The following is a 25,023-nucleotide window of genomic DNA, read 5'->3' as shown; positions in this document are numbered from 1 at the left end:
GTATCTCTTCTTTTCATAGGCCAACTTGTTTAAGTTGGGAGATTTCATGACTCCAGTTGCATCTGTGCCCAGAGGACTTACAGAATGGAAGAGCAACTCTCAGCTTTATACATGGACTCAAATAATTTCATGTGAGAGATTAAACACTGTGTACAGACAAGGATTAACCCTAAGTTTCACTCTTAGGGATATTTGGCCGGGGAGGCAGGGGCACATAAATACAAAGAAATTTCCTCAGGATTACAAAACCCCACAGCTTTCATATACATAAAAAAGCATAGTTTACTATATTCAACGATTTAACATAATAGAACAAAGGTCATGCTTCATCAATGGCACCAAATGTGAAAGTATGCTGCTACAGGCCTAAAGAGCTCCTCTGATCTAACCTTTGGTGGTTCCTGTGGCAGAGAAACAGGTTCAGCAGGAGGAGGAGAAGTCGACTTCTCCTCTAACTCTTCTAAGTTCTTCTCCTCCACTTGTGGCTTTAGTTCTTCAGTCTTTGCTTCAGCTTCTGGCTCAGGTTCAGGTTCATGAGAGGATTCTTCCAAAGGCTCCTCTATGCCATTACTACAACAAGATATTTTGTTCATTTTTTAGTATGACTGAAATTATCAGTTCTAAATAAAATAGAGCATTTCTCTAATGGGCATAACTCGTAATAAGAGGATTTGACGCCAAAGTCCAATAAGAACTAGGTGGTGGAAGGGAGTAACAGTCATAAGCAGCATCTCTTTAACCCCAACATTTTTAAATGGAATTACTAAGTTACTGAAAATGTTCATCTCAATACTAACTATAAATAAACCCCATATTTATGAAAATAAAATGCTCTCTGTGTTGTCTCAACTATTCTGCATTATCAGTAAGTAAACAGTGTTTTGGGCAAAACCATGTTCAATTTTTTATGTAAATAAAACAACTCTTTCCAAATTTCTTACACACACGCACACACAACCGGGCCTCAAATACTGGCCTACCAGGTAACTTTATCAAAAACTGACTTCTAAGAGTAATCCTAGGAACCAAAACCACCTAGCAACTACGTTACAGTTCAGACCGAATCTAGCCCAGCAAACTCTGTTCTTACGCCACAGGGTGAGCTTCATAGTAACCACTATCAGCGTTTTCTTGCACAGGTTCTGGAGATGGTTGCCTTTCTTCTTGTTCCTCTTCTACCTCATCTTCTGATTCTGACAATACAGAACACACATTTCTTTTATAAGAGACTCAACAATGTCATGTGCATGTTTTTCATGTCTAAGGAAGTGATATGATAGTTCAAAAAATTGACCTTGTTCTTACTAAAGCATTCCCTGTTCTCTTAAGTGAAACACGAACAAAATGAAGTTTGGTATTTACTGTCATTTATTTCTTTAAGATTTTATTTATTTGTCAGAGAGCGCGAGAAGGGGAGCACAGGCAGCGGAGTGGCAGGTAGAGGCAGGCTCCCCACTTAGCTACAACCTCAATGTGGGACTCGATCCCAGGACCCCGGTATCAGGACCTGAGCCAAAGGCAGGCACTTAACTGACTGATTCACCCAGGGATCCTTTTATTTACTTTTTTAAGTAGGTTCTAAGCCCAGTGTGGAGCCCAATGCAGGGCTCAAACTCATGACCCTGCAGATCAATACCTAAGTCAAGCTCAGGAGTCAGTCACTTAACTGACTAAGCCACGCAGGTGCCCTCATTTTTTTAAATGATCTATTAGTAAGAAAAGGAAAGGATAGGAAATAAAATGGTATTAAGCCGTAACTCGGTTTCCTATGTCACATCTATTCAATAGTACGATAATGAAAACAAATATAAATTAAAGATCAATAATTATGATATAAACAAAAAATTCACAGCCAAGGAAGATATATTAAATAGAAAAGAACAAGCTTTGAACTAGCAGAATTCCATTTTTATAAAAATAAGTACTGCTAAGGGTGAAATCCAAACAAACTCACAATATAACTCTTGGTTATATATAGGATGAGTCTGAATTCTGTTTTACTTTCTACGTCTGATTTTTATATAATGTCATACAATGAACACCTATTTCTTTTTAACAAAAGGGAAAAAAAGAGGGTTTAAGTCTGTTATAACAGAGGCAAATTTAAGTTTCATATTTTTCATGTCCTTAAAGAGTACGGATAGAAGCCTTCAATCTTAACCTCACCTTCATCAAGTTCTGGTTCAGAATCACCAAATACTTCATCTTCATAACGAAACATATCATTGTGAACATAAAACTTATTTGGAACAGATCCCTACAGGAAAACAAAATCCAAATATTCCATTAAACACTCATAAATATGGCACTACATAAAAAGAACAAATTACATGGCATATGCAATATCTATTTTAACACTATAGAAATATTATGTAGATTCAGGAAAATCTTCTAAAATTAAACATGCTATATATATATTTTAAAAGACAAATGCCTTTTTTTTTTTTTTAAGATTTTATTTATTTATCAGAGAGAGAGGGAGAGAGAGTGAGCACAGGCAGACAGAATGGCAGGGGGAGGCAGAGGAAGAAGCAGGCTCCCTGCTGAGCAAGGAGCCCGATGTGGGACTCGATCCCAGAACGCTGGGATCACGACCTGAGCCGAAGGCAGCTGCTTAACCAACTGAGCCACCCAGGCATCCCTAAACATGCTATATTAAAGTAGTATAGAAGAGCATTCAAATATTGGAACTCAAGAGACGCGTGCTCAAGAGAAGAGAACCAAAACTAATTAACACATGAAACTTTGCCATTTGAACATGTAAATTACCAAATAAAATATTTTTATATTAATTCTATAATCTTAGTAAATCTATTGATACATTTCTATCAGTAGACTTACTTTTAAATAGGCAAGGTGAAAAAAATAAAAAAGACAGGCAAAGGGTATACACACACAAAGCTCAAATTACTGCTGCCTCCTGGAACAACACAAGTTTGAACTGCACACGTCCACTGACCTGAGTTTTTTCGATATAGTACTATAAATGTATTTTCTCTTACTAATACCATTTTCCTTTCTCTAACTTACTTTATTGTAAGAATACAGAATTATAGAATACATATAAGGTACAAAATACGTGTTAATGGTAAATATACCATCAGTATGGCTTCTGGTCAACATAAGGCTATTAGTAAAGTTTTTGAAAAGTCAGAAGCTGTATGTGGATTTTCAGCTGCAAGGGAGGTGGGTGCTCCAAATCCCTGCGTTGCTCAAGGGTCAAATGTTTATCAACGGGTTCAATGCCAACTTCTCAAGTTTAGCCACATGCATATCTAAACCTGTTCAAGCAAGTAAAAACAAATCAAATAAAATCATACAAATGAAAATGAAGTGAGAGGAAAACTTACTTCAGGAGCCAGAACAAAGGTCTGCATAAACTTCCTCTCCGGCTGTCCGCTATTAGATAGCAAACCCATGACCTGGACCACCACTCCATCACTCAAGGTTGCGTGAGCATCCACGTGACGAATTTTAGTATGACATTCACTGAAGTTCAGCGATAATACTTTGTGGTGTATATCCTGTAACAGAAGAAAGGAAGGATGGAAAACAAACTGCTGTGACACTTCATTAGTTCATACTATCTGAGCTTCCCCGATCTCCTCACAACTCTAAAATATTAACTACATAATCTATCGATCTCATTTGAATCCTTCCCACCATGACATGCATTACTGCCAGGTTGAAGTTTCTAAACCACCATTTTCAACATGTCACAGCTCAATACAAGAGATCACTATCTCATATGGCTATCTCATATTAAGCAATAATACAGGCTTTATATAGCTCTCTCTCACTATTCTTTATTAAGCTTTTTGGGTTTGGGATTTTATTTTTTTAATAGATTTATTTATTTATTTATTTATTTGACAGAGAGACAGCAGGAGAGAACAGGCAGGGGGAGCAGCAAAAGGAGAGGGAGAAGCAGGCCTCTGGCTAAATAGTGAGCCCGATGTGGGGCTCGATCTCAGGACACCAGGCTCATGACCTGAGTCGAAGGCAATCACCTAACTGACAGAGCCACCCAGGCACTCCTGTATTAGGTTTTTAATCATTCATACAAACTGTGTTGACTACTCCCTAGCCTCACAGCTGATTTTACTTTACTGGGTTTGCTGTACCATTTCTTCTCCTTTTAATTTCCTTTTGTACGGTAAGGCCAAATTTTGTAATTCAGCATCTAGCTAAAGTCCCATATCCTCTATATAATGTCATAAAGCACATATACTTCTGTGCACTCCTATAACATAAGGTTTAGCCCGTATCTGTATAAACTTATTGTTCTCAACTGTTTTATGAATAAAATACATCAAGGATAGATAATTTCGTATCTTCTCCTTGGTATCCAACCCAATGTAACACCCTGTTTCAAACAAAATGGATATTTGTAAGAACTGAAAGCTCATTTAACAACTATTGTAACACAACTTCTAGTTACAAGTGCTAAGTACATTCGGGAAGAAATCCATTGGCACAAAAAGACTGTTTTCAACTATCTTAAAACAAGAAAAAAGGGAAAAAACTTAAAATGTATATGAAATTGGTACTTACATTTTGGCCATAAACAGCCTCCTGGGGCTTTCCACTAGCATCTACTCCACCATGAACATAGGAAGAATTCCTGCCATAAAACCTATAAAGCCAATGAGAATTCATTAACATTCAATTGTCAAAAGAGGCCTAAGAGGCAGCAGAGTTCTGGTATAAAACTGACATAGTTTCTATGTCTGGCTTTGTCATTCAGTAGTGGTATAATCCTGATAAAGTTACTTATAGTCCTTAAGCAGTTTCCTTGGTTATCAAACGCAAAATAGTAACTACTCCATAGGGTTGTTGTAAGGATTAAATAAGCAACGACAGAATTCTGGCCTGGCACACTGGAAATACATTCAATCACTTGCAACTCTCATCTAATTCCTAGTATATCTATTTTTTGAGGTGGAAGAATGAGATATTCAAAATACATTCTAAATACTGATGCTGTAGTAACTGACCCAGTTTTTCCCTTTAGATAAAAAACTCAAGTTATCTAGATTTGTTTTGGAATCAGCTGCTGTTTAACATTCTACTCAAAGTTCCAAATGATTACTAATTCCAAAATCTTAGATTAAAACAGTTTAGTAAGATTCATAATAAGTGAAATAATTCAGAGACTAAATAAGAAAATCTACATTATTTCAGTTTCTGATATTTCATTAATATTTTATACTGCTCTTAAGTATATGATAAATTGGTATTTCTCTGCAATACCTAAAGCAATTAGAATTAATATATTTCTAAATTAATGTTATCAAACATGCAAAATTAATTTTTTCATAAAGAGAACTCAGCTCCTATTGTTACTGAAACATGTATGTAAGACTTCCTCTATGCCAAGCAATGTTCTCAGTGCATTACATATTATTTACTTACCCCTCCCCTAACAACCTCATGAAATAAGCACTATTATGTAAATGAGAAAACTGAAGTTCAGAAAAAATCAAATTAACTCTCCTAGGGCCACACAGTAATCCAGTGGGGTTGCTAGACATGACCCCAGACAGTCTAGCTCCACAGCTCACATTTTTAACTATTACCTGTAATTTTAAGTTTATACTATTTTCTTGCATGTACCACTGGCAAACCTGTGAACTTCTACCATTTGTTGGGAGGACAACTTGACTGTTAAGTGTAGGAAAAGCCTTAGAGATAATTATACCTTTGATTTAACAATTCTACTTCTAGGACCTTAAGAAAATAACTAGAAAGGTGCAAAAAGATGCACAAATAAGGATACTGATCACAGTTTGTTAACAGGCAAAAAATTACTGATTTTCATTTATAGGTAAACTGGTTACACAAGCTACGTTTAAAACAAGTTTATGGGTTTGTTTTTTTAAATGATTGTGGAGACCCTGACCCTGACTGTCACTATTAAAAAAAAAAAAAAAAGCTAATACCTACATTATATAAAGACTAAATTTCAGACAAGGAAAGGTCTTATTAATTCCATTCTCCCCGCTCCACCCAAAAACTCCTTTACATACACTGCCTATAAGAACATCTTTTATTTCTATAATTAGAAAAATGCACAGGTATTCACTTTTGGAGGGTACTTGTTACAGAAAAATGTCATGAAATAATACAAGACATATTGCAAAATCTAACTTTAGAATGCCCAGCGCATTTATAAAAGAGGACCCAGCTAAAGGAACATAAGTAAGTCTTTTTAACAGCTTTTTCCATATGAAGTGGCAATGATTTATGCCTTAGCTTACATGGTGGTGTGGTCTACAAATACTTGTAAAAACTAATCCTTATAAAAGTCTCACTTATCGGGCGCCTGGGTGGCTCAGTGGGTTAAGCCGCTGCCTTCGGCTCAGGTCATGATCTCAGAGTCCTGGGATCGAGTCCCGCATCGGGCTCTCTGCTCAGCAGGGAGCCTGCTTCCTCCTCTCTCTCTCTCTGCCTGCCTCTCCATCTACTTGTGATTTCTCTCTGTCAAATAAATAAATAAATAAATCTTAAAAAAAAAAAAAAAAAAAAAAGTCTCACTTATCTTTCACCTGCTAAAATACACCAGAAGAACAAAAATTGTAAATGCTACTCACAATATAAATCAATTTCATTTCAACTTCTGGAAAAAGTAACCTTACAGATGTCCAACTCCTGCCAAAATAGTAAACAAGGCTACTACTGCTGTTTCACCAAAGAATACTATTTTGAAGATCAATCAGAAGAAATTTCCACAAGTATAACCACTTATATGGTTCATTTTCTAACACTGCCAACGGGAACTTAAAAAAAAAAAGTTCACTAATGACTATGATTTCAAATTGCAGATTAGAACCCATTAGCCTACGGTCAGGCCCAAGGTTTATTTAAATGAAATACAAAATACTGAAGGATATAATTGTATACACGTGTGTACATAGATATGCAAATGTTATATAATGGGATAAAACGTGAAGCTTTTTTTTCACCATGGATTTCATTTTTTGCGTGGAGCTCCAAACAGGGCTTGAACTCAAAACCTTGAGATCAAGGCCTGAGCTGAGATCAAGAACTGGACACTTAGCTGACTGAGCTACCCAGGAACCGCTGTGATCTCATTTTTTTAAAAACTTGAAAAAATGGTTTTAGCCGTTAGATAAAATATTGGTTATGGTTTGCAAAGAAACAATCAGAACATGAAACAAGACAAAAATACTACGCAGTCCTATTCAAGAAAACAAAACTAAATAAAAATACTAAATAATCCATTTAAAATTTACCTGTGTAAATATTCTGGAGCTTTATTCAGCAAAGTATAATATTGCCTCACAAACTCCCGCCCTACAAGCAGCGGACTGGGCTTCTCCATAACCATTTCTTTGCTGCACAATGTCAAATGCTAAGGGAGCAAACACAAGAACGGTAACTATTAAAAAGTCATCTTTGTAAATTTCCAGGAAGTAAGTTTTCTTAGCCATACAAAAGGGAATAAAGAAAAGTAATGTATTTATTGAAAAACAATTTACAATAACAAAATAAATTCCCAACAACTACTGGTAACTTCCAACATCTGAAGTTCCTCTTCGTCTCTATTCCTCAATGCCTTCCCCCTCCCAACCTCCACACTGTTCTTTTTCTTATTCCCAAGAAACTCCCCTGCCTCACAGTATGAACACCATAACCAAGTCTTTTCCAGTCACAGTACCTCTCTCCTCTAGGGACTATAATCTATGTCCCTGGATTCCAATGGTTTATTTTGGAAAACTAGGCAGAAGGCACACGTCAGGACCTGGAGAGTAGACTTACTATGGGAAAGTACCAACTTTTATCTTCTCTGCATTCAATCTCCTTTAGAATTATTTCACTACTTCAAAATGATAATAATTACCATTAAAAACCAGCAATAACCCGAGTACTCAGAATTTTTTTTTTTTTAAACAAATTTGGTGTAGGTCCAGTATTTCTTTCCATTAACTAAGTAAAAAGCATCAATACATTGCCAGGTGCTCTTTAATAAAGGGGACAGCCTGGGGAATAAGATTAAGACTTCAGCCCTCAAGAAGTTTATAATCTGGTGGGATTTAAGAAACAAAACAAACAAGCAAAAGGAGGGGAAAAAAAAAAAAAAAGAGAGACAAATGAAGAAACAGACCCTTAACACCAGAGAACAAACTGATGGTTTACTAGAGGGGAGGCGGGTGGGGGGGACGGATTAAATAGGTGAACGACACAGGGTGACATATGGAAGTGCTGAATCCATATGCTGTACACCTGAAACTGTTAACTGTATGTTACCTGGAATTACAATAAAATGAAAAGTTTAGAATCTGTCATGGATTGGAAACAAGCTCACAGGAAACAGAATGGGTTAGGTGCTATGGTAAAATACTGCTAAGCACAAATCTCAAAGGTAAGATCAAGAAAAACGATGCAGGGGGAAGGAGGGTCTATGCTGACAGGGAGGGAGCTTAAAAATAAGAAAAACAAATACAAGATATATAAATAGAAACACACAATCATTTAAAGTAAGTGACTTACACATGGTTATAGGCCCCCCTGAACAGTTAAAATTACAACATTAGGAACTGGAAAAGGGGGGAAAAAAGAGAAAGTTAAATATTACTTGTTTAAATATATATATTTATAATCAAATATCCTTTCCTATTACACTTAAAAGTACTGGGAAAAAAAAAAAAAAAACACCCTCAGTATCTGTGTGTATTTACTGGGCAAACCAGGATACAGTTTAAACTCCTGCTTAACAAATAAATCACAATGTAGGTTATTTATTTATTTATTTATTTATTTTTGGTGAGAGAGGTAGGGGGAGAGGGGAGGGATGGGGGGGCGAGAGAGAGAGAGAGAGAGAGAGAATGAATCCTCAACAGGCTCCACAATCAGCACAGAAGACACAGGTTCAATGGCAACCCTGAGATCATGATTTGGGCCAAAACCGAGAGTCCCACTTAACTGACTGAGTCACTCAGGTGCCCCTAGGCTTCCTTTATTTTTATTTTTTTTAAGATTTTCTTTATTTGACACAGAGAGACACAGCGTGAGAGCGATGTGGGACCCTGGGATCACAACCTAAACAGCTGAGCCACCCAGGAGCCCTAACCTAGATTTCCTTTAAACAAAAAATTTTATAGCCAAAGAGAACCTGCCATAATCATTACAACTGTGGTAATGTTTTTAAATAAAAATAGGAGGGTGACCTGGGTGGCTCAGCGGACTTCAGCTCAGGTTTCGATCTCAGAGTCCTGAGTTGGGGGAGGGGGGCGCTCCACACTCATTGGGGAGTCTGCCTGCCCCTCTCCCTCTGCCCCCACCCCGGCTCTTGCGTGTTCTCTCTCTCTCATAAATAAATAAAGTGTGTATAAATAAACCATGGCAGAGCCCACAGGCAATATTGTAGCTCTACAGAATCCCAACAATTCCCAATTCAACTTTCACATAATGCTCTATTAGGTTTTCTCTCCTTTTAAAACAGTCTTGAAACAATATACAAAACCCACAAATCTGTTAAAATTTTTATGCCTCACTTGCTTTCAAAAATAGTTAATTTACTGCTTTCAGTGGCAGCGTCTGGGGATGAGGCAGTGGCAAGAAGCTTTTGAAGCAGTTCAAGGAGATGGACCAGGAAGAGATTGCTTTCCAACAGAAACAAAGAAGCTGGAGAAGCTCAAGTGAAGACTATGTGGAAGGGCCCCAGGCCACAGGAGAAGCTGAGAAATCTGGCAAAAAGCAAGCAGCTACTTGTGTCTCCATCAGATGGTGACCCCCTACTTCCGTTGCTGTTTAAACATCTGGATTCTCTGCCATTTACATCTCTTGCCACCTATAGCCAGAATGAAGTGTTGTGTCAGAGCTGTTATACATTCAAGAATAAACTTCAGAAAAGAAAAAAAGAAAAAAAAAATCCATACAGTGGGACTCCTCGTCTTGTCTTTATTTCCTCTTATTCAGCCACTGCTACCTTAGCTGTTACGGTAAGAGTAAACCCAGCTGAGAATTCTGCCAGTCTGCTTTGCAGTCTTTGTTCGACCTTGAATTCTGTACCACCTACAATTAAACTCTTTTTTTAAAAAAAGAAAAGAAAAATTTAATTCACAAAGTAGAATCAGAGAGTGTCATTTCAGGGGCCATTAGTTCCCCAGCAAACCTAAAAACTTCCAATAAAGAATAACAAATCCTAATGCATAAATGAATTCTCATTTGCTATATTTAAAGTAACAAAGCTAAACAACATAGTATTTTTATTTTGAATGATGGTGAAGTGTGAAGAACAGTAGACTTATCTAGTAAAATTTTTTAAAATAAAAAAACCTAAAAATGAATACATGCTTTAATACTGTAACTGATGCAAAAATAACACTAAGACGTGGAACAATACTAATTTATCCTCTACATAAAATACATACAAAACAGTTTTGTTCAAATGGTGAATAATAGATATGCTATTAGGGACTGGCTATGGATTTGGAGATTCCCATGTTTTTCTTCTTCTGACACACTGATTTATTTATTCTACACAAACATCTGCATCTTGCCCATCTTCTCATTTTCTCCCTTTGAGTAGGAAAATTAACAGTGCAATACATAAAGCATCAAAGAAGCATTAAGATGAAATTATAAATGAACAGGGGGGCACCTGGGTGGCTCAGTGGATTAAGCCTCTGCCTTCAGCTCAGGTTATGATCCCAGGGTCCTAGGATCAAGCCCCACATAAGGGCTCTCTGCTCAGCAGGGAGCCTGCTCCCCCCTCACTCTCTGCTTGCCTCTGCCTACTTATAATCTCTCTGTGCCAAATAAATAAAAATAAAATCTTTTAAAAAAATTATAAATGAACAACCAATAGGTAGTTTGGGTAGCTACAGGAAGTTAAGATTGGAAAACAGTACTATAAAGTGTGCATTTATAATTCACACACAGCCATGTATACAAGAATCTGGTTAGGAGGAAAAACAAAAGATCCAAATTACACATTCAGAATAAATATGATTACAGGAACAACTGTGCTGTTTTTATTATTCACAGCAAATCACCCAACTCGTAGGTAAGCAAATTCTGGGATGTGGGTCCTTCCACTTTTTTTTTTAATAATTCCCTCTCTGTTTTTCTTTCTTTCTTTTTTTTTTTAGATTTTATTTGAGAGAGGCCATTAGGAGAGGGAGAGGCAGAGGGAAAAGCAGGCTCCCTGCTTAGCAGGGAACTGGATGTGGGCGCTATCTTGGGACTCTGGGATCATGACCTGAACGGAAGGCAGACACCTAACTGATTGAGCCACCCAGGCGTCCCTAAAAATGGTTTTAATTTTTCAAAATTAAAAAAATTTTAAATAAAATCTTATTTTATTTATTTAAAATAATTTTAAATAAAGATAATTTAAAAATTAATTCTTAAAAATTAAAACCATTTTAGGGGCACCTGGGTGGCTCAGTGGGTTAAGCCTCTGCCTTCGGCTCAGGTCATGGTCTCAGGGACCTGGGATCGAACCCCGCATCAGGCTCTCTGCTCAGCAGGGAGCCTGCTTCCCTTCCTCTCTCTCTGCCTGCCTCTCTGCCTACTTGTGATCTCTGTCAAATAAATAAATAAATAATATTTAAAAAAATTAAAACCATTTTTAAAAAGATCTTTCTTTCTTTGAAAGAGCAGGAGGGGGCGGGGAGAGGCGGAAAGAGAGGGAGAAGCAGGCCCAGGGAGCCCAACACCAGATGCAGGGCTCAATCCCAGGATCCTAGGATCATGACTGAGCTGCAGGCAGACGCTTAACCAACTGAGCCACCCAGGTGCCCCCCACACTACATTGAACATGGGACAGAAAAAGATTTTAACTGTCTAAGGCCATGAAAAAGTTATGGCCTATCTGGATCTTAATTTTCTAATTTACAAATTGAGATATGATCTCCGGTCAAATCTACAAGACTATACAATACAACAAAGACAGCCAAGATTAAAAGATACTTATGTGCAAAAAGAATCTTCTTTATTTGGTTGTTAGCTCTAGCACCTTCAAAAATAAGAGCAATTAATGGGGCGCCTGGGTGGCTCAGTGGGTTAAGCCTCTCCTTCCGCTCAGGTCATGATCTCAGGGTCCTAGGATGGAGCCCTGCTTCGGCTCTCTTCCCCTGCCTCTCTGCCTACTTGTGATCTGTCAAATAAATAAAATCTTTTTTTTTTTTTTTAGAACAACTATCTCCTGAAATCTTTTTAGATAAAGTAAAATTACATGTATTAAACCCCACTTTTTCCATGAACGCCTGAAAATCTGGAGATTTCTGTCACACTGGGATAGATACTATAAAATGTACTTTCCCTTGTTAATTAAAAACAATCAGTCCTTTTTATTCAGCCAAATACCAACATGATTATATCTGGTTTCCCTCACTATTTAGAGTCTCAACTACTTCAAAGATCATCATTCTACTTTCCACCTTTATCCCACTTAAAATCCCCATATATCCTGTATCTTCATCAACAACCTTTACTTCATTTTTTTTTTTAAAGATCTTATTTATTCATTTGACAGACAGAGATTACAAGTAGGCAGAGACAGGCAGAGAGAGAGAGGAGGAAGCAGGCTCCCTGCTGAACAGAGAGCCTGATGTGGGGCTCGAACCCAGGACCCTGGGACTATAACCTGAGAGGAAGGCAGAGGCTTTAACTCACTGAGCCACCCAGGTGTCCCCCTTTAATTCATTCTCATTTCTTAAAATGATTCCTCTCCCTTTGCCCAGACTAATGCCTGAAACATATCTACTCCAGCTCTCATGGGAAATTGCTATCAATTCTCACTATCTTTTCTGAATCTCTCAGTATCATTGAGAGGGAAGTGGAAGAGAGAAAGAAAAGTAAACACATACACAAGAAAGAAAGTCACGCTGGGCTTCATCCTATAATATACTGTGATTTCAAATAACTTAACTTAAAAAAAAAAAAAAAAAAAAAAACAACTGTCAGCAACCAAAGGAATTTTTGGTTCCTTCTTTGACTAATAAAACTTCAGCTTTTAGTTAAGTACTTAGGTTTTTTGCTTACTTCCTGGTTAAAAGTAAGTTTGGTGAATCACTAGTATAATGGAGCTGCCCACAACAGAGATGTAATGTCTAAAATGAACGGACAATTCTTTGTAAAAGTTAAATACTGGCTGAACAGTAGTTACGTTCAAAGGGTAGATTTAGGTTCAAGTTAATGCAATAATAATCAGAATAGAGCTACTTCATAAATAGCCAGCTTTGTAAGTATTTATTCCAGAGACTGACTAAATTTAACAGAAATATAGTATAATAATCTATGTCTAGATAGACATATTGTTAGTCTAGTTATAGTGTTCCAACACTAGGATTCTAAGTCTATTAAACAAGAACCAAGACCTTTGATTCCTACTCCAACACTCATTCCATTACTTCCTATCTGTAATGATTGAAATTCTACGCATTTTGGGGTACCCTGAAAATCTTTCTTGGTTCTTCTATAAACTATAACTGTCTTTCCTTTGAATTCTCCAAGTACTTTGAGTTGTCTTCATGGCACTTTATTAATCACATTGTTCCCTAAATTACTAACTGCATTAATCTTCCTCATTTCTCCTCTCAAATATAATCTGAGCTCTCCCTTAAATATCATTCTCTGAAAAGTCACAATTTTAAAAAATTGATGGCCACTACTTTATTTCCATCTTAAAAGCTTTTCTTATCTCCTCCTAGTTCAAAATGCTTGCATCTTTTAATAGCCAGCATTCTCTTAGATCTGCAAATGGGCTCAACACATTCAAGCCACAGGACAATCTTCTTCGTAGTTTTAGCCTTTTTCCAGAAAATCCACTTAGTCTGCCCACCACAGCCATGCTGCTTCCTGTCAGAACGCCACTTTCCCTAGGCATAAAGAAAATCTTTGTCTTTCTTGTACTGTGTCACTTTGTGGGGTTGGTGCTTGCCACACTTCTTGCACAAAGTCCAGCGGGTTTTCATGTCTGCAAGAGCACTATTGGCACGGAAAACTGGAAAATCACAATTCTTAAAAAATACAGCGACTTTCCAGTCTTCCACTTGTCTGCATTGGCATGTTGATAACCTCCTCCTAATGCTTCTAGATTTCTACCACAAGGCAACTTCTCACCAAAATGCAGAAGTTCTCAAAGTTTTGTCTTCTAACCTGGCAATTTCAGAGTCTAATGGCTTTAGCTCTCTTATCTACCTAAATGCAAATCTAGTATCTACCATGAACTCAAATTTTATTTTAACCCCATGCCTAATATCCTTACATGCCCTCACAGGATACCAATATATGCATCCCTCAAAATGCTTTCGGTATTTCTGTTAATGATGCCACCATCTTCTTGGGTAGAATGCTCAGTTCTAAGTGACTTTCCTTCTTTAAGCTTCAAACTGTGAAATCCTGACAACTCAAAAGTCTCTTGGAATTTGCCCCATTCTTTCCACTCCCACTGAATTTATACTCTACATCTTCCTCTAATCTTCCAAGCCTCTTTATCATGTGCAGAATACATTAATAGAGTAAAATTCAAACACCTGCATTTAATTTGAATTATAAAGCACGCCACAGATCCAGTCTGACATTCATGGTCCCAATAAATTCTGCAAATTTATTTCCCATCACACTTTTCACCTCTGTAACAAATTCTGTGTTCAAAGAACACTATGCCACTGACCACCATTCCCCAAACCGGCAATTTTCATCCTTTAGGCCACTGTCTTATTTCATTCAACCTAAGATGGATGAACAGGTGGGAAACACAAATTCTTCCAAGAGTCAATGAATGTCTACTATACATGTATCAGAAACTACTCAAGGAAAAACAGTGATGAACATGAAGGACTTGATCTGCTGCTCCAGAGAAATTTAAAGTCCAGTGGGAGACAAAATTCCTACACACAACTATGTGCTAAATGCTACGGCCCTATCACAAAGAATATACCATTTGAAAATTGGAACAGGCATAAAAACTGGACATGCAAACAATGAATAAGTATCTCGAGCCAAAGCTAAAAGAAAATTTTTAGGGGATGACTATCTCCTCAAAACCTCACGCCACCAAATCCTGCCCCTGTTTACTCTTCAAAAATCTGCTCAAGATCTCATTCCAATTCCATCTCTGGTTTTCCTAACTAGGGTCCACGAAGAAGGATTAACCATTTCTTCCTCTTAGTATGGCAGATGTCTTCTAGCTCTTATTAATGCACTCAATCCTAATAATATATGTACATGAGTACAGGCACATCCCTCTCCTATTCCTAAAACGACTCCATGCTAATGCTAAAAGCATAATCCCAGCAATGTTATGCTTCCAGGAGATACTCAAGACATAATAATCTTTGCAGCATCCACCATTGCTGTGCACTTAATAGGATTAAAAAAATCTGCTCAACAATTCTGATACTAAAGCCCTAAGAGAAGCAACAACTAAACTAAGAAGATACTTCAATAGCTAATGAATAAAACTATGACGGAATGTTAATGAATAGATTAAACACATTAAGCATGCAATTTCAAATGATCTTTATTCTTTTTAAGATTTTTATTTATTTGACAGAGACAGACACAGTGAGAGAGGCAACACAAGCATGAGGAGTGGGAGAGGGAGAAACAGGCTTCCTGCCAAGCAGGGCTCAATCCCAGGACCCCGGGATCATGACCTGAGCGGAAGGCAGACACTTAATGACTGAGCTACCCAGGTCCCCTCAAGCTATCTTTAAAGTCAATCACTAGGGCACTTGGGTGGCTCAGATGGTTAGGTGTCTGCCTTCAGCTCAGATCATGATCTCCTGGATCTGGGATTGAGCCCCATGTCAGGCTCCAAGCTCAGCGGGGAGTCTGCTTCTCCCTTTCCCTCTGCCCTTCCCCCTCCTGCCTGTGCTCTGTCTCTTTCTCAAATGAATAAAATCTTTTAAAATAAAAAATAAAGTCCATCAGCTACAGTCCTGTGCTTATTTATATGTAAATGCATATTCGTACACAGTCATCTACAAGAATACTTACTACTCCCGTAATATGAATTCAGAGAGTTTTGAGATTAAAGGTCTAAACAAATCAAGTATAGCAGTTTTGGCACAAATAATTTTAAGAACTTTTAGAAATCCCCCCTGCCAAATGAGCATTACAACAAACCCACACAATATAGCCAATTTCTTTTCAAAGGTAATTTTATCTTTTCAACAAATGATTTGGGCACAACCTGACATCCGCACATTAAAAACAAAAGGAAGTCTGACGCATACTTGGCACCCACGTACAAAAATTATTTTGAAATGGGACCACAGACAAATGTAAAACCTAAAATTCTAGGTTTCTAGAAGAAAACTTTTCTAGCCTTAGGTTAAGTAAAGATTTTAGATAAGACACAAAAAGAAAGGGAAAAAAAAACCCTGCAAATTGGACCTCCATCAAAATGTACAACCCCTCATTTAAAAAGTCATCGTTTAGAAAATGAAGACAAGCCAGTCTGAAAAAAACTATCTGTAGAATACATATCCGATAAAAGATTTGTATCCAGAAAAAAAACCCGATCTTGCGTAACTTAAAAAAAAAAAAGCATTACTGAAAGCTAAAAAGTTGGTATTACCTGATTCTACTGATAGAACATTCTGTAAAATGCAAAACTATAGGGTTAAATCAGATCAAAGGCTGGAGGTAGAAAGGACTATAAAGGAACAGGAGAGAACTTCTGGGGTAATGGGACTATCTTACTATCTTGACTGTGGTTGGTCATGGTTCCATGACTCTAGGTCTGTCTAAAGTCATTAAACTGCACAAGAGTCATCTCTACTAATAAATTATTCCTCAAATTTTAAATATAGCAATACAATCATGCTTCATTATATCAATCATTTCATGAACATTTATTGAAAACGCAATGTAAGGGAACCATGATACCCTGAAATCAAGAACATCCAGTTCAAAAAAAAAAGCAATTTATTCAAAGTTGACACCTTTTACATATAAAATTAACAAAAATGAAAATTACTGGTAATATCCAGTACTGTAAGGGTGTGGGTTAATGGGCTCTTCCACAGTGTTGGTGAAAATATAAACTGTTATAACCTTTCGGAGATGTAATTTTTTTTTAAACATTTTATTTATGTATTTGACAAAGATCACAAGTAGGCAGAGAGGCAGGCAGAGAGAGGAAGGGAAGCAGGCTCCTGGCTGAGCAGAGAGCCCTATGCCGGGCTCGATCCCAGGACCCTGAGAACATGACCTGAGCCGAAGGCAGAGGCTTAACCCACTGAGCCACCCAGGAGCCTCTGGAGATGTAATTTTATGGTTTTAATAAAATTGATTAAAAATGAAAGCATATAACGAATAATTCCACTTCTAAGATACACTACAAAGAAACAGACATGCAATTTCACAAAGATGTATATTCAAAGTTGTTTCACTGCCACAAAAGAAAATAAAGCAGTCTAAATGTCCATCAACAGGAAAATGTAAAGCTATAAAATAGAAAATTATGCACTCATTAAAAACAGGGGGAAATAAAGTTATAAATGTGAACAAAATACAGTCCGCAAAAGTAATAATCAAACTTCAGAATAATTTACAAACCCCATCTTTGGAAAAAAGCATGATTTAAACAAAACAAAACAAAAAAACCTCATGGGTCTAGAGGAAAAAGAACACAGTGCAAGCTATATACCAATTCGTAACACCACTGGTAAAACATTAAATCCTACTCTAAAATTTTCATTTAATTTATGATAACCTAACAGATACATGTATGTTATTGGTTAGAAAACATGGCTCTAGGGGTGCCTGGTTGGCTCGGTCAGTAGAACAAGCACTCTTAATCTGGGGATTTTGAGTATGAGCAAAATCTCTACACACAGGTGTAGAGATTACTAAAAGAAATAACTAAACTTAAAAAAAAAAAAAAAAAAAGAGGGACGTCTGGGTGGCTCAGTTGCTTAAGCGGCTGCCTCCGGCTCAGGTCGTCATGATCCCGGCATCCTGGAATGGAGTCCCACATCAGGCTCCTTGCTCGGCAGGGAGCCTGCTTCTCCCTCTGACCCTGCCTGCCACTCTGTCTGCCTGTGCTCTCTCTCTCTCTGACAAATAAATTTTAAAAAAAAATCTTAAAAAAAAAAAAATGAGTATGTGCTTTGGTGAGTGCTGTGAAGTGTGTAAACCTGGCGATTCACAGACCTGTACCCCTGGGGATAAAAATATATGTTTATAAAAAATAAAAAATTTAAAAAAAAAAAAAAAAGACTCTAGAATAAAGGCCAAGAGTGTGAGAAGTCATTCACCACTAATAGTAAAACAAAAAGGCAATCCCTGACATTATGCCTACATTAGTGACAATTTATGGTTCAAGTTTTAAGTGTGTTTAAATATTACCAACTAATTGAAGATGGGACTGAGGAGGCTGAGAGATGGGGAAAACAGACTAATAGCATGCTGAAATTAAAACTGAGCCAATTACAGAATGAGTAGTAAAGAAAAACTCACTGGGAAAGAAAAGTAAAAGATAAAAGAAAAGCTTATTGCTTAGGATTCTAAGATACACTCTCCAAGGTTTCCAAAAGCTTTTTTAAAAAACATCTGATATGCTTATTTGATATAATTTTTTGGTAACCTGGTATTAATGGTCTTTGAAACAAAAATATAATAAACTGAGCCCAGACTATAATATAAATCATCAATTCATATGCAGTCATTAAAATATACTATCAGACATGAAAACCATCGAAGAAAAAACACTAAACACAGTATAAAATTTACAAGGTATGATTTCAATAATGTAGTAAAGGCTATGTATACACTTGGGCAAGAAAATGAATTAATTTTTTAGATCTACTATAGCAAAATAGTTTTCAGAGCAGATTACAATTAAAAAAAAAACGTGGTAACACAAAAAAATGATGTCATATTCCATCAGTTCTTTTTAATCTTGGAGATCTCTGCAATGGCATGTCCATTCTCATTATAGGAACTTCTCCATACATTGATAAAATGACTAGATCAATATAAATCATAAAATCTAACTATTACTGTTAACTTCAAACACCTGGCCGCAACCACAATATATAAACATCAAAACGCACAGTCAAAAATTCACTCTTTGAGGAGCCTGGAGTGTCCTGACCACCATTTATAAAGAGTGATAACTGTAGCATCTTTGGTCAAGCAGTTGGGGGTGGGGGAAATCACTCAGGGCAAATTACTGATGTGAAATTTCATATCTTATTTTGATGGCCATTTCAATGTTTTGAAAAAATAGCCAAAATGAAAATCGCTGAGAAGCTGAGATAGTATGTCATCTTACAAAACAAAAACAACAAAAAACAGGAAATAAAAAGAAAATTACAAAAATTTTTAAATCTACAAAAGTCTTGTTTCTGCGCTGTAAAGTTACATGTACCATATCTTGATTTCTATAAAAAGAGTAAGATCTCTAGGAGCAGGATGCATTTCTTTCTAATAAAGAAATTATGTTACCAAAGGCTATGGTCTATGCTAGGACACTTATCTCTGCTATTGGATACTTAATAGGAGATTGGATACTTAACTCCCTTTCCCCTCTAGAGGCCCTTACTCAGAGCTGGGGGGCACACTAGTCAGGCCCAGGCCATTTCTCACTGAGCCACAGACTATTCCCAATCTCCACACCTAACCACATATTAAAACTGGAACTTTCCGAAACTACAGAGGTCTTCACCAATCAAAACAGATTTTTAAAAATATTTTATCCATTTATTTGAGAGAGAGAGAGAGGGAACACACGCAGGGGGAGTAGGAGAGGGAAAAGGAGTCTCCCCACCAAGCAGGGAGCCCAATGCTGGGCTGAATCCCACATGACCTGAGCTGAAGGTAGATACTTAACGACTGAGCCACGCAGACACCATTTAGGATTTTTTATTTTTAAGTAATCCCTACACCCAGCGTGGGGCTGGAATTCAGAACTGCTAAGATCAAGAGTCCCATGTTCTACCAAATGAACCAACCAGTCGCCCCCGACGATGAATAGCTATTTAAAGCTGAAACCTTCAGAGCACCTGGGTGGCTCAGTGGGTTGGGGCTCTGCCTTAGGCTTCCTGATCTCGGGGTGCTCCAATGGAGCCCACTGTCTGGGCTCTTTGCTCAGCAGGGAGCCTGCTTCCTCCTCTCTCTCTGCCTACTTGTGATCTCTGTCAAATAAATAAATAAAATCTTAAAAAAAAAAAAAAGGCAGAAACCTTTAATTTGTTGTGGCAGACCACAGAATGAAAATATCACAAACAAGATCTAAGCACCAGTGGTAGAAATAAATAAATAAAAGGTAGCTGTAGATTAAGTAAGACTTTTCTCAGACCCCAAAGCGAAGGAGGCAAACTTTGAAGTTCAGAAGCTCTTAAAATTGACCAAGCATTATGAAAAGGAAAAGCTATGCCACGAAAATAAAAGCATATATTTATATTACCCTTTAAAGTTTAACAAGTAACCTACATATTCCTTTATCTCCTTGAAATAGATAGGATATTTAACTTCATTTGGAGAAAACGAAACTGATGGTTAGAGAGCCTAAGGAAAGGAGTTTAGAAAGTCCCTTCAGAGTTATAAGAGGATTTAAAATCAGGTCTCCTGTCTCTAGTGGTATTTTCACTACACCTGGTTAAGAACAAACATTTAAAAGGAACAGCTATGGATGCAAATATAAAAATCTTTTGAAGTCCAACTGCTAGCTTATTTGATACTGTTGGGATATGTGAAAAAGGAGAGGACAGTAACATAATACAAAAAAAAAAAAAAAAAATCCAAGAGTCACCCCAAAATATCTATGATGATGTACCAAAATAAGGTAAACTATCTAGAAATTAAAAGATATGAATAAACTGAGGATATCAACAGCTGTCAAGAAACAACAACTATCGGAAGCCAGTCCAGAGTTCTGGGATAAGAACCAAACTTGTCCTCGCAGCTCTTAAACAAGTGTCAATCAATGTAGAGTAACTAAGTAATATTTGTCAATTAAATTCTACTGAATTTAAATTCAAAAGCAACCCTTAAGTTTGTACCTCCGAAACCCAGCCTTGAAAAGGGGTCATTCTCCACCTCTGTATCAACTCAATGTAAAATGTGGGAAGTCTTAAAGTAACCTAAGAGAGAATTAATGTTCAATCCTGATAATGAGTAATCAACAGCAACAATTTCGCAGGATAAAGAAAGCTGTTAAGAATCTAAACACACCAGAGACGCCTGGGTGGCTCAGTAGGTTAAGGCCTCTGCCTTCAGCTCATGTCATGATCCCAGGGTCCTGGGATCGAGCCCCGCATCGGGCTCTCTGCTCCGAGAGGAGCCTGTCCCCACCCCACCCCCCCGGCCCCTTGTGATCTTTGTCTGTCAAATAAATAGATAAAACCTTAAAAAAAAAAAAAATCTCAGACCCTCAACTATGAAGGATCACCTTTAAAAAAAAAAAAAAAATCTAAACACACCATTAGTATTTACAGATTTTCAGCCACTGATATGGAAGTTTTCGTTTTTGATTTCTCATAAGCAAAATATGGATAAAGAGTATTTCTTGCTACCAACAGAGCCATTATCACTGAAACTCAAGAATCAAACTACTAGTAAACACTAAATTAGAATATCAAATTATTTAAAGACTTTATTTCTTCTCCTTTCTTCTACTTCTGATTCTTAAGTACCCCACAAATATTCTGGTTCTCTCCACTCTTAAGACTTGTTCACCACTAATACTTCAACCCCAAATGTTTAAAAACCGGAACCATAACAACTCTTAATAAGCAGCTCATTTGAAGTCCTTATCCTCCCAATTCCTTTATAGCCTTTCAGAATTAAACAGCCTCTAGAGACTAAATCATAACACAGGAATACACGTGACTAATCCCCCAAATTTAAGAAAACAGGAAGGTAATATCACCAAAGAAACTAAGCATAATCCAGTTCTAAGAAATTCAAACTAATCATACCGTGTATCTTTGAAAATCGGGAATTCTGGACATCAAAAGGACCACTGGCTACTAACACGGGCAAGCGTTTACTTAGAAACTTTGTTCAGATGTCCAAAGCTATATTAACTGCCAAATATGGAGCTAGACAAGGAATTCCATCTTTCCCTCTAACATACGGGGCTCCCTAAGTGCAGCTGATGGTTCCCGGTTTCAGGTACAGGCAATGCTAGCAATTGGAGGACTAGCACGGTGTGTAGAGAGAGCCTTGAACCTAAAAGCAGTATTTGAAATCCTAACTTGGGGGGAGGGGGGTCAACTCTGCAATCACCGCAGCTTCGGTCCACGAGTTTTGCTGTCGTTGTTTTTTAAAGGGAGCAAAGGCACCTACCCTCAAAAAAAAAATAAATAAATAAATAAATAAAAATAAAAAATCTGTTAAGAAATTAGGTATGCCTTGGGGTGGGGGGAATTGATCTATGCGGAAAACTAGATGCAAATCTATATTCGCTCCAAATCGGCACAGAGCCATCTTTAAAAATCTGCTTTTAAAGACGCAGATAAAATTCTATCCGATTCGACAAACAAAAATCAACACAATCTAGTTAGTTCATGGTCTTGCCGTTGACCATCCTTCCCACCGCTCCCCCCCAAAGTGGGGGAACGGGAAGAAACCCATTTCCCAAAGCACTCAAACATCTTTCCTATTCCTGGGTCAATACGGAATCGTCTGCATAAAACGAGCAGGAAGGAGGTGTATGTCAGATACAGCCTCGGTGGTTGAGCACGTTAGGGATAACCCCCCCCCCGGGTGGGGGGTCGCCCGAAGACCGCGGAGCTCCAGGTACCGGGTGAGCAACGCGGCGGCCGCCTTCAAACCCGGATTCTGTGTCGGCGCACAGAAATGGTGCCCGGAGGCCGCTACTTTCGCATCTGCGTCGCTTCTGCCTCCGCCGACACAGCCTATTCTCCCCTCCCCCACGGGCGGGGCGGCGACGGCCTCCCCGCTCCCCTGAAACCGGGAACGAGAGACGCAGACGGCTCGGGGACCGGGCTGGTGGGCTCCCACCCCGAGACCTCCTCCCCGAGAGCCTGCTCGTCCACGTCCCGCAGTCAGCCTGCACCAGCGCGCCTCCGGGAGCTGCTGCGGCCCGGTTCGCGGCTCGCCACTTCAGCTCCCACAAATCCGGGCCCCACCTGTGCCCTCCGGGCCCTCGGTCCGCAGGACGCGCGCCGGTCGCCCCCCTCCCACGCGGCCTCCCACCCTCACCTGGGAGGAAAGGTTTGGCTCCTAACGCGCCCACACGGCAGCGCAGGCAGCCGGCGAGAACAATGTCTGTCTCCGCCGCGACCACCTCCGACACTACGGCTCACGCACAGGACGGTTGCCTCGAGCCGCGGGGCGCGAACGGAATGTCCCCTTCCGACCACCACACCGGCCTCCCTTCCCGGCCCCCGTACACACCTCCAACCAACAGCGGCGGCGGGTACGTCGCGCGGAGGTCAGCAGGAGAGTCGCCGAAGACCGGCCGCAGCGGATTCTTCTCGCTCGCCGCCCCCTCCCTCCGACGAACCCCAAGCCTCGGAAGCCGGAGAGCCGCGAGCTCGTCTCCCTTACAACCACCTCTTCCCGGGCGCCAGGCGCTGCGGCGAGCGACAAGGAACACGGACGGCCCGCCCCCTTTGCCGCCGCCCCCTCTTATTGTTTTACCCCTGCCGAAAGGGCTGGGGAACCCCCCAGCACGGCTTCAGCCAATCACGCATCTCCTTCGCGCGCCGGACCCAACCCTCTCGCGTTTCTCTGCGGAGCACGCGCAGAACGCCGCCGCGCTCACGTACTCTCGCGCCCAGAAAGCCGGGGAACCGGAACCGGCCTGAAGCCGCGGCGAGAGTCCGCTGATTTGACGTCACAAGGAGGCTGCCTTTCTAATGCCCTACGGCGCTGGCCTCGCCGCCCTTCCAGACCGCGACCCGACGGGAACCGGTTGGCCGCGGCTTTGGCGGCGTCTGCTGGAGAGCGAGGTTCCTGGTCCCCTTCGGTTATGCATGTTGAGAGGGCAGGACCTCGGTCATTTTCTCTCCGAACCAGGTGCCTGCAGGTTGCCGCTCGAGACCGGAAAACGCAGCCAGGGGTTTCAGCTGTTTGCGCCCCAAACTGGCCTGCACTGTGTATGAACCCGTCCTGGGAAATGGAGGTATTAAACTCCACCCAGAAGGTCAAATCCAGCCTAACAGCTGAGCGCGGTGTAGGTCCTGGAGCCTGCCGGGGGCTCGGCCCTGGGATGGAGGGACACAGGAGGCGGCCCGGACAGAGGGGGAAGAAATCCATTTCTTCGTGTGCGTGTTTTGTATTTAGCTGTGGCTGAATACATACTAAGCGTTTTACATGCTAAGGCTGCTAAAAGGCCGAAATCCCAGGCGGTATCAGGATTACAGCCCTGTCCTAGATCTAGGCCCACGCTTGGCCCCAGGGCATAGCTGGGAAAACACTAGACGCTGACTCTCGTGACCTTGATTCATGGAAAAAGCCAAATCTGATAGTCAAGGAAGCCGCTTCGCACCTTCGTTCTGGCAATGTTGCTCCCAAGAATACCAAGACAGCAGAGGCAGTTTTGGAAGGAAGGGCTGAGAAAATGATGGAAGAAATGAAAGGGCAATTAGAAAAGGAAACCACATTTATTACATGCCCATGTACCAAACAAGATGGGGGAATAGACATTTCATCAGTTTCAAGAACAGTTTTAAGGTATTTTCCACGTGTGAAAACTGAGATTTACAGACACACAACACCTGAACCTCCGAAAACTGCAGTTTTTACCTTAGTTTGCTTAATAATTTTGTTACATGAAGAATATTTCAGCAGACCGTAACTTTTATGAAATGAACTTTGACTTTTTTTTTCCTTTGAAGCATAGCATATTACATGAAGGTTTCCCTTTAAATCAAATACTTCTGTACCAGGCACTCTTCAAAGTACTTTATGTAATGGTTTAAGCATAACAAGCATAAGCAATTGTTTAAACATAACCTTATAGAGTAGTTACTATTTTATGCCCATTTTACAGATGAGGAAGCTGAAGTTTAAAGAGATGAAATAACTTGCCAAGGTCACACAGCTACGTCTGGGTGGAGCTGG

At 39.3% G+C, this 25,023-nt stretch overlaps 1 protein-coding gene across 3 annotated transcripts in view; it reads right to left on the bottom strand.

Moving 5' to 3' along the window:
• G3BP2 (G3BP stress granule assembly factor 2) overlaps positions 1-23,487 on the bottom strand; it is a 33,968-nt gene extending 10,481 nt beyond the window's left edge. For 2 of the 3 annotated variants that reach the window (XM_059159050.1, XM_059159052.1), the window contains exons 1-7: positions 23,353-23,487; positions 7,257-7,375; positions 4,555-4,636; positions 3,351-3,524; positions 2,167-2,257; positions 1,091-1,193; positions 390-570 (exon numbers count right to left, since the gene is read on the bottom strand). In XM_059159050.1, the coding sequence (XP_059015033.1) occupies positions 390-570; positions 1,091-1,193; positions 2,167-2,257; positions 3,351-3,524; positions 4,555-4,636; positions 7,257-7,351 (726 nt within the window). In that variant the 5' untranslated portion in view covers positions 7,352-7,375; positions 23,353-23,487. Of the gene's footprint in view, positions 1-389; positions 571-1,090; positions 1,194-2,166; positions 2,258-3,350; positions 3,525-4,554; positions 4,637-7,256; positions 7,376-23,157; positions 23,313-23,352 lie in introns of those variants that run through there. The other variant, XM_059159051.1, reaches the window with a different exon arrangement.
• Positions 23,488-25,023: the final 1,536 nt, after the last annotated feature.

Source organism: Mustela lutreola, chromosome 1 (genome assembly GCF_030435805.1).
Source record: "Mustela lutreola isolate mMusLut2 chromosome 1, mMusLut2.pri, whole genome shotgun sequence".
Classification (NCBI taxonomy): Eukaryota; Metazoa; Chordata; class Mammalia; order Carnivora; family Mustelidae; genus Mustela; species Mustela lutreola.
Note: the sequence above shows the minus strand (reverse complement) of the source record. Positions and strands in the feature narration are given on the sequence as shown.